General features: G+C 43.6%; 2 protein-coding genes across 2 annotated transcripts in view; one reads left to right on the forward strand and one right to left on the reverse strand.

The window, feature by feature from the left end:
• TARBP1 (tRNA guanosine 2 -O-methyltransferase TARBP1) overlaps nucleotides 1-1,121 on the forward strand; it is a 38,957-nt gene extending 37,836 nt beyond the window's left edge. The window contains exon 30 of the mRNA XM_086460986.1: nucleotides 777-1,121. Coding sequence (XP_086317112.1) covers nucleotides 777-942 — 166 coding nt within the window. The 3' untranslated portion in view covers nucleotides 943-1,121. The remainder of the gene's footprint in view (nucleotides 1-776) is intronic.
• Nucleotides 1,122-1,805: 684 nt separating this feature from the next.
• COA6 (cytochrome c oxidase assembly factor 6) lies at nucleotides 1,806-3,608 on the reverse strand. The gene is made up of 2 exons (XM_086460987.1): nucleotides 3,441-3,608; nucleotides 1,806-2,239 (listed from the first exon to the last, which is right to left on the reverse strand). The coding sequence occupies exons 1-2, from the start codon at nucleotides 3,582-3,584 to the stop codon at nucleotides 2,144-2,146; spliced, it is 240 nt and encodes a 79-aa protein (XP_086317113.1). The 5' UTR covers nucleotides 3,585-3,608; the 3' UTR covers nucleotides 1,806-2,143.
• Between the last annotated feature and the right edge of the window lie 5,190 nt (nucleotides 3,609-8,798).

Here is an 8,798-nt window from a genome sequence, read left to right on the forward strand (position 1 = left end):
ATCAGTTCCTGTAATCAGGCAAGCCTCAGACATGACGAAGGGGAGGCTACTTCAAGAAACCTAGATGAAAGTGCCTACGAGTCTGAAAGCTACTAGAATTGTAGGGCTGCTGGGTGAGACCAAGAGGAAGGGCCTGCCGATCCTTAGGACAAAGTGGGCAGAAATACATGTTTTTCAAACCTTTTTGTAGATAGCTGGTCTTCAGAATGTAGTTCTCATAATCACTTTGTTCTCTTCTAATTAAAAACATAGTTTTAATTACTGATAACCTTTAGTATCTTCTGGTGTGCTCATTCTGAAGATGTGAAACATTTGCAGTTGAGGGCTTTGGTCAGTCTTGATGTTCATTCCCTCATATGAAGACCTTGCTGAATGTAGAGTGGGCAGTCAAGCTTCCCTGCTGTGCCAGCAGCTCTGTGTCCTGGTCATCTCATCTATAGCTGTTTATTTTGCTGTATATGGATAGTTTCAAAATAAAGGCAGAGAGGGAGTCCTTGTGTTGGGTGTTCAGCTATTGCTGGACTAGTGAATTAAAGACAAAGTGCCCTATCAGTTTTCCTACATTGAAGCTTAGTCAGGTCTCCCGTGTTGTCTTTGTATCTGTAATGCGTTACTGGGGTTTTTTTTAAAAATACTTTCTTGTCCTCATCGGTTATATTGAGGGCAGATGCACCACTTGTCAAATGGTGTTTGGATGCTGTTGTGACTTTTGCTGCTTCTGCTTTCTGGAACGCCTGTCTCGTCTCAGCTACAAGTTACTGTCTCTTCTTTACTAGAAATGAACATGAAGGAATCCCAGCAAATCTGATTCACCATCTGGATGTCTGTGTGGAAATTCCTCAGCAGGGTATTATTCGATCACTCAATGTTCATGTAAGTGGAGCTCTGCTGATTTGGGAGTACACAAGGCAACAAGTGATCAAGCAAAAACAACAAAAATAACTGCCAAGCGGTTTGTGCCTTACAGTACAGCTGGGTGACCTCCTGTGGTGCTACAACATAAAATTAGGAATAGATGAGATACAAACTCAGGGTGAATGAGGACTCTTAAGTTTTGCATGTTTTGTTCTCTGTAGTGTTCAGACTGACTTTTAAATGCCTTAATACTTTACCTCCTTAAATAAAACTGTTGCATTGGAAATAAATATTATTTATATTGCATGTGGTGTGTGATTATTTTTTTTTTCTACTATTGGAACATCAGCATAGTACTGTGAACAATCCCAAACTCAAAACATAAGATTTTTACTGCAGTTACTTCAGTTGTGACAACCATGCTTGAAGCTGAAGTGGTGCCTTCTTATAAGCACAATCAAAACTTACTGTAGCCAAAGTATTTAATGCCTTCACTATCTGCATTTACTAGATTATATCACTTTTGCAAGGTAAATTCTCTTACATTATTACATTAAACGCTGCCCCTTGTTTAAATGCCTCCCACAGTCAAGTTTACTAATCCTGCTGTTAACAGTCTGTATCTTTAAATGGACTTGCATCAGTAAGGTAATCAAAACCACTCAATTATACAAAAGGCATAATGTGAGAATTGTGAGAATTGCCATACTTCTACCAGAGATACTGACTCAAAACGTGACTGTTACCAATAATGTAAAAATTTGTATTGCTTATAAAAAAAAAGCATCCTCAAAATGTGCAAATTACATACATGCACAGGATGCATTAGGTCTTCTAATAAACTGCTGTCTGACTTCAGCGTTTAACAACACATACAAATTATATTATTACCTCCTTTTGATGAGTGGCAGTTGGAATAGCCTTTTTTTTTTAAGGAAAAGCCAGTTCACTTACTGAAAAACAATTTTATTGTTCTCTTTAGAATATGTACATTACACTATTAAATAATAATTTATTCCTTGTGAAACAATTTGATTAATTACACATTCAAAACCTTAGATTTGTGAACAGCCCTGCACCATATTTCTTTGACTTATACTCATGAAAAAGCAGTCCATGACCATCTTTTTTCAGCAGACACATGAGAGACCTTGCAACACAAACAGCAGCCTGCATTGCAGGGAGATGGTCGGGTTACTGGTTCTTGAGCTCAAGCAGCTCCTGTTGCTCTCTCATGCTTCTTCCTTCCGTAGTTATTCTCACTAGATTTATTTTGAAAGCAGAGTACCTAAGACTTTCCAGCAGCTTCTGGAGGATGATACCCTTCTGTTTCAAGCTTTTCTTTGTATTTTAAAAAGTCTCTTCTTCTGTCAAAATATTTAACCTGTTTAAAAAGAGAAAAGATTCATCAAAAGAAACTAGCAGAGGAAGGGGCTTTGTGCATCACAAGACTAAGGTATAAACAGTCTTTGATCACTGAACTTAAGGAGGATTTTAACTCAATACACTAGTTAGGAGATTCTTGCTCTGTTGAAGTAGAAGACTGAAGAGTGGAGTGTGTTTGGTGTTTTGTGGGTTTTTTTACCATTTTGAAAGTGAACTTTGGTTTCCTGTCATAACCACCCTGTTACTTCCATGAACATCTAATAAAAGCTTTGCTATTTTCACTGCTATGAACAAAGACTATTTGTAACACAAAGTCCAGAAGCTTTTCCATGGTATCACAGACTATGTAACCTCTGAATTCATTGCCTAGAGCCACTGATGCGCGTGGTGCAAAGCACCGCAGATGAAACCATCACCACCAGAGATGAAATACAACAGAACTGCAGCGTTCAAAGTGTAAGCCAGCAGAGCAATTGCAGAGGTACTTGGTTTTTTTAACCGACTTCAGTCTATTCGATCCCACAGGAACTGTTCAGCCCCTCGATGCTGCTGTTACTAAAGGGCAATGCCTGTTAAAAACATTTAAGAATTACAGCTTGAGCTTAGGAAACAAAAAAGGACAACGTGACTTAACTGTAAGCAGATGGTTTACTGTGACGTTAAACTGCATGAAGGGTATTTTTATGCACAAGAAAGTATCAGATGCCAGTCAAGATAGCATGTAGCTAACTGCCAGCCCCGCGTGTCACCTCCCTTCTGTATTAGCCTTTCTGCTTTAGTAACTATTTTCTGTGCACTTCTAAAAGCTTCCAAGTATCTTTCAGAAATTTTTTTTTTCAAATTGAACAATAAGCCTGCATGCTTGTATAGCTGCGTATTTATCTGAAAGTCTGAGATGGTATTTTCTTTTCCCTTTAGACTGTATGTTTCACACTACTACCCACAGTTCCCGCGCCAGCCAGTGGTCTGCTCAGGAGCGGCAGCTCCCCAGCAAGCCCAAAGGCGCGCAAACCAAGGCACGTTGGACAAGGGTATCAACGGGAAAGCGTAACACCCCGCTCGTTCTGCAGTCCCAAGAAGCGGGAGCTGCCACCCTTAACGAGGTGAACGTAACGACCCGTCGATGCTGCCACTAACGTGCAAGGACACGACCTGCGCGTTTAGGCCAAGCCCCGGGAGACCGAGCGGCGGCCGCTCACCCACTGCTGCGGGCACCGCGACTCGAAGCACAGCCGCAGCTCCTCGCACTTGGAGGCGTCGCCCCCGTGCCGGTCCAAGCACTGCCAGAACTCGTCCCGGGCCCCCCAGCAGGCCTTCCTCTCCTCCATCGTTGGCGCCGACATCTTCGCTACCGACCTGAACGCAAACAGCGGTTGCACCAGCGCGCCCCGCCCCGGGCAGGCTGCCAGCCCTCTCAGCGGGGCCCGGCGCCGCCCTGCCCGCCGTCCCAGGGCACCGGGGGAAGGCCGCGGGCCCCGCGCCGCCCCGCACCGCGCTCACCCGCCCCGCTCGGCCTCCCCGGCGAAGGTCACGCTCCCGGAAGCAGTCCTGCGCGGGAGAGCCGCCGCGCGGCACTTTTCCTAGTGCGCAGGCGCTGCCCCGCGTTGAGATTGGCAGGCGGGCCGGTTGTCCCGCCCCCACCCGCGCGCGAGAGCGGCTGTCGCCATGGGGACGGAGCTGCAGTTCCCCTCCGCGGGCCGGGCCCGGCCACGGGGCTCCCCGGACCCTCCCGTCCTCAGCGGTTGCCCCCAGGGCCCCTCCCGGGGTGCCTTTGCCCGCCGTGGCCACTCAGGCGGCGGAGGGGGAGCCGTGGGTTGGCGTGTGTGTGCCCCGGGGAGCGTGGTTCGGCCGGCCGGTGCCCAGCGCCGTGCGCCGCCCGACCACCGCTCCGAAAGGTGCCCCGTGACAGACTCTGTCGCTAAGTCGAACTGGTAATAAAAACAAGGAAGAAGAACCGGTTTAACCCAGTGGAAGAAAAATTCACCCGTATAATAGAACAGGAGAAGTCTGGGGGCCGGTTGGGCGGGCGCCTGGTGAGCTCGGCCTAGCAGCAGCACGAGGCACGAAGCGTGCAGTGCTGGTAAATAGCAGCCAGCAGCAAGCTCTGCTTCGTTATTTTATCTGGGGTTTGGTGGCATTTGTCAGTCCCTGTAGCCAAGGAATTGACAGTCTTCCTTTTACACACGGGCCTGGAAATGTGGAACAGTTTTGCAGTTTTGAAAGCCGTGGTGCGTGTTGCTGTACTAACGCGCTGCAGCCTTGGGACGGGTGATATTTTGGCAGCTGGGAAGAGCCCACCTCTGTGAGGTGCTGAGCCCTTGTCAGCTCCCAGGCCAGCAGCTTTACCAGGAGCTTGTTGATGGCTGGTGCTCTTGGTGCATGATGCTGCTCGTCAGCCGAGTTGAGGAGTGGGTGTAGCTGTTAGCCTGCCTTGAGCTGATTTTCTTCCTGAGCATGTGATAATGATTATGGCTGGTGGTGATACTGACAGTGTTTGGACATTGCCTTATGTAAATATTTTCTAGTAATTCTGTTCTACTTTTTAACTTTGTATACGGTACATGGGAAGCTTTGGGTAAAAACAAAACATCCACCAGGACTTGCAGTGGAGGATGCACAGAGTGCTTCTTATCTTAAAGGACTCGAGCTAACTGAGCAGCCAAGGGTGTCTCAAGGCTGGTGAAGTGTTTCTGCAAGAATAACAACTCCAGCTGTGCCCTGAAGTGAACTCTGTCTCAGAATGAGTAGGGGGTGCTTAGCCAAACAACCACGGATGACCACTCGAGACCCCTGCACATGCAGAGTGTAGTTTTGCAATGCTAGCAATATGCAAATAGGGTAGAAAGTATGACAAGTAATGATGTGTGCGGCACGTAATCGAGATGTGCACATTCTAGTACATAAATATGCTTAACTACCTGAAAGGAAGCTGTAGTGAGGTAAGGGTTGGTCTCTTCTCCCAAGTAACAAGTGAGAGGACAAGAGGAAATGGCCTCAAGTTGTGCCAGGGGAGGTTTAGATTGGACATTATCTTCACTGAAAGAGTGGTCAAACATTGGAACAGGCTGCCCAGGGAGATGGTGGAGTCACCATCCCTGGAGGTGTTCAGAATACGTGTAGATGTGGCACTTCAGGACATGGTTTGGTGGGCATGGTGGTGCTGGGTTGACAGTTGGACTTGATGATCTTAGAAGTTTCGTCTAACCTAATGATTCTATGATTCTAAGTTTTCTGTTTAGCTTTGCACTCTATTTGGGAACTTTCCCCAAGTGTCTGATTCTGCTCACTGTCGAATAAAGCAACATCTCCTTCCTAAACGTAGCTTCTTTCTGCATTTCGGGAGTTTGGCTGAAACGACAGCAGTGGTGGTGGGCATGCTTTCCTGGTTCTCCTTGCAAGTGGCTCACTTGTCTTGATAGAAGGAAAAGTATTTAAAGAGAAGACCAAGGAGTTGCACTTCTTCATCAGAGCCTCCTGTAAGCCAGCCAGACCTGGAGGGGATTTTGTTTGTTGAAACACCTAACTGACCCCTTGGAAGGGGTACTTTTTTGGAGCAAAGTGAGTGCGACTGCTGCTGTATGCTGTACTTGTTCTCCTGTCCTTATTCTCCTCCCTGCCTATTTGCTTGACTACCTTCTGTTTGCTAGACTATGGTAGGTAAGTGATAGAAATGCAGTAATTTAATTTCTAGTAGAACAGGGGATTTCAGGTGACTGGAAGTTACTACAAAAATAGAATTTTAATTATGTTTTCCTGTTGAAAAGAATTAATGTAGAAGTAAATTTATATTACAGCTTACTTATGACCCTTTTGTGCTCAAGCTTTTGTGAAGCGAGCTTTTACAAGCATGAATATTGAAAAGAAAATCAGTATTAAGTCTCGAGACTGAAACGTGATAATAGGAAATGTCAGTTGTGTTTTAGATTTCAAAATTTATGGTGTGTGTAATGTTGTTTAGTTACTGCGTTCACAAAACGAAGGGGATAATGTGATTGTATATAATTAGTCGCAAAGCCCAAATAGCACATCTGGGATAGTTGTGATAAATAGTTTATTCTTTAATGACCTGTAGGCCAAGAAATACTTGCTGGAGACAATTGTAAATAACTCTGTGTAATGAGTATTATGGAAATTTAGTGATCTGGTTTTAGAAAGTGCATGAACATAAAAAAAGCCCCAGATTTATTTAATACATTTTTAATGGCAATATTTCCATTTGGTTAAACTGCTGTCATAAGGAGGTGGATTTTTATGTTGTTAGTTAGCCAGTTCTAAGTATCTGTCTTTAGTCTTTTGGGAAATGTGCCCCGTAAGTAATAAATGGGATATTTATAATAGCCAGGCAGAGGCAAATATTCTAGAAAGAGGGGAGGCTGAAAGAATTCCAGATTTGTTAGGTGCACTGGTTGCCTCAGTTGAAGCCTTTGAATTACATTTCCCTTTAGCGGTTAGTGAGAGAGATGTTAAAGAAGTAGATGCCTGTCTCCCACTGAAACTCTTGCCAGCGATGTGTTAAAGTGAATTGTGGAGTTTATGCAGTGGTTCAGCTCTTGGACTCTTTTGTGCCTGTTCTTGCTGACTGGGATACAGCATTGTGTGTGTGCTTTGCCTTCCAGTTAACGCCGAACAGACCTCTGCTCACCTACAGCCTTACTTACCCCATATTTAATTGAAAATTGCCCAGCAGATTCTGGATTGGCAACCACAATGATTTCTCTTTTCACCTTGGAGGCAATTAGCATGTTACAGGTGCCCCTAGGACTAATAATGCAAGCACTCCGTGATGTACTATATCTGTGTTCAGCTTTGTGCTTGTACTAGGAGCTCAGTTTGTTTTTCTTGCATTGAAAGATCCTGATATATGATCTTTATCTGCAATAGATTTACAGGGAACCGAATTTAAAAATGAGTTCTTTAAGCAATATAGCCCTGCGTCTAACTATTTATTTTGCTGGAAATAATAACGAAATCTTACCTGAGGTAGCCTGGGACATTCTCTTCCATTGTTGAGGACCAAGCCGTTCTTTTAATAGAAATTTAAAAATACGTAGTGCAAGAAAACCATATATTAAGATTTTCCCTTTCTTCCTTCTCAGGCACTTATTAAGGATGTATCTCTGACTCCTTACAGTGTTCCTTGCTGTGCCTGGTGAAAGAAAATAGTTAAACAAAAAAGCACAAAGCAATCACAATGATTAATTGTGCCTAGTTTTATTATTTAAAAAAGAAATAAATTAAGCAAAGAAACACCATGAACTGCAAACCGTAATCACCTCTTTCTGCTCCTCTTTGAAAATGTTTTAACAGAGATTACTTAAATGGTTGAACATCAAGCATCTCTCTGAGTGGATCTCTTGAGATTGTGTGTGACCAAATTTCAGATTCTACTTTCATCCTTTTACTGGCTAAAGACCCTCATGGGTTACCCTTGGCAGTGCAAAGGGGAGTGTAGAAACACTCTTTGTTCTTATGGAGGGGAAGCATTTATACATTTTGTTGTTTGAAGTCTTCTTGGTGTTGCTTTCTGAGGTTATTTTTGTGGTTCATTAGGGTTCAGCGAGACTTAAATTCTCTTTCAAATAGGTCCTTCTTTAACAGAACAGGTAATTTTTATCTTTAAAATACTTTTTCAGAAATCTTTTAAAAGCTAAATATCCCTCTTGAAGAATCAGGCTGCAGAAAAGAGCACTGATTTTTTGAGCAATAATTTTCTGAGCTTTGCGAAAGAATTGCTTAAGAACTGGCAGATGGTTAATGAATTCCTTAATTTGTAATTGATGAGTTCATTATTTAGTAGCCACTGATAATACTGAATGATCTGTCTATGTTATACATAAAACTTCCTTCTCTTTACATAATCTTGCATTTAATACCAAACATTTGCAAATGAAGATTTGAAAGAGGCATATTAGATTCTAAAAGTTTAAGAAATGTATACTGTACTTTCTATGGCCTTATGCAAATGACTCCTCTTCCTTCATTATTTCATATGTACTTCATGTTAAATTTTACTTTTATGAATTCTCTTTTAACAAGAACATGCTTAAACTTCTTTGGATGAGTTAGCAAAAATTTAGGTTTTTGAATGAATAAAGAAGGAGGAGTGTCTGAGGAGAAAGAAGACCGTAGCTTTCGTTTGGTGGCCTTAGCAAATCAGTGTTCTGAATCCCTAAGAAAATGTTCACGTTTGTGAACATTTGTGAAATGTTCACAAAGCATTATCCGTTATTTTTCAACTAACGTGTGTTGGGGCTCTTGCCTCAATTTCCTCATAACGTTGTCTTGGCTGGGTGTTGTGATGAAGATCCCTGCTCTAGGGAGTGCCAATGTGGCATGAACGTAGGGAGTTAAGCACATGGCTTGGGACGCTGAGGGACAGACGGACGTAGGGGCTACCGCAGCTTTCTGCGGTCGCTCTGCGTGTATCGGAGGGCTGGGTGTGTGGGTTCGTCGGGTAGCACTGGAGGGGATTTGACTAGGAAGGACTAAGGCATCTGTGCAGGCTGATATGGAGACAGAAAGAGAAAGAATAGACAGAACAGTGACTTTTCACCTTC

The sequence above is a fragment of the Leptosomus discolor genome, chromosome 2, assembly GCF_034619465.1.
Source record: "Leptosomus discolor isolate bLepDis1 chromosome 2, bLepDis1.hap2, whole genome shotgun sequence".
Taxonomy (NCBI): domain Eukaryota; kingdom Metazoa; phylum Chordata; class Aves; order Leptosomiformes; family Leptosomidae; genus Leptosomus; species Leptosomus discolor.

Bases quoted from the DNA above. Each gene is read 5' to 3' on its own strand.
- COA6 (XM_086460987.1), bottom strand. From the start codon at position 3,584: ATGTCGGCGCCAACGATGGAGGAGAGGAAGGCCTGCTGGGGGGCCCGG. The intron at 2,240-3,440 runs GTGAGCGGCCGC...CTTTTTAAACAG, and splicing joins CGCGGTGCCCGCAGCAGTGG to GTTAAATATTTTGACAGAAG.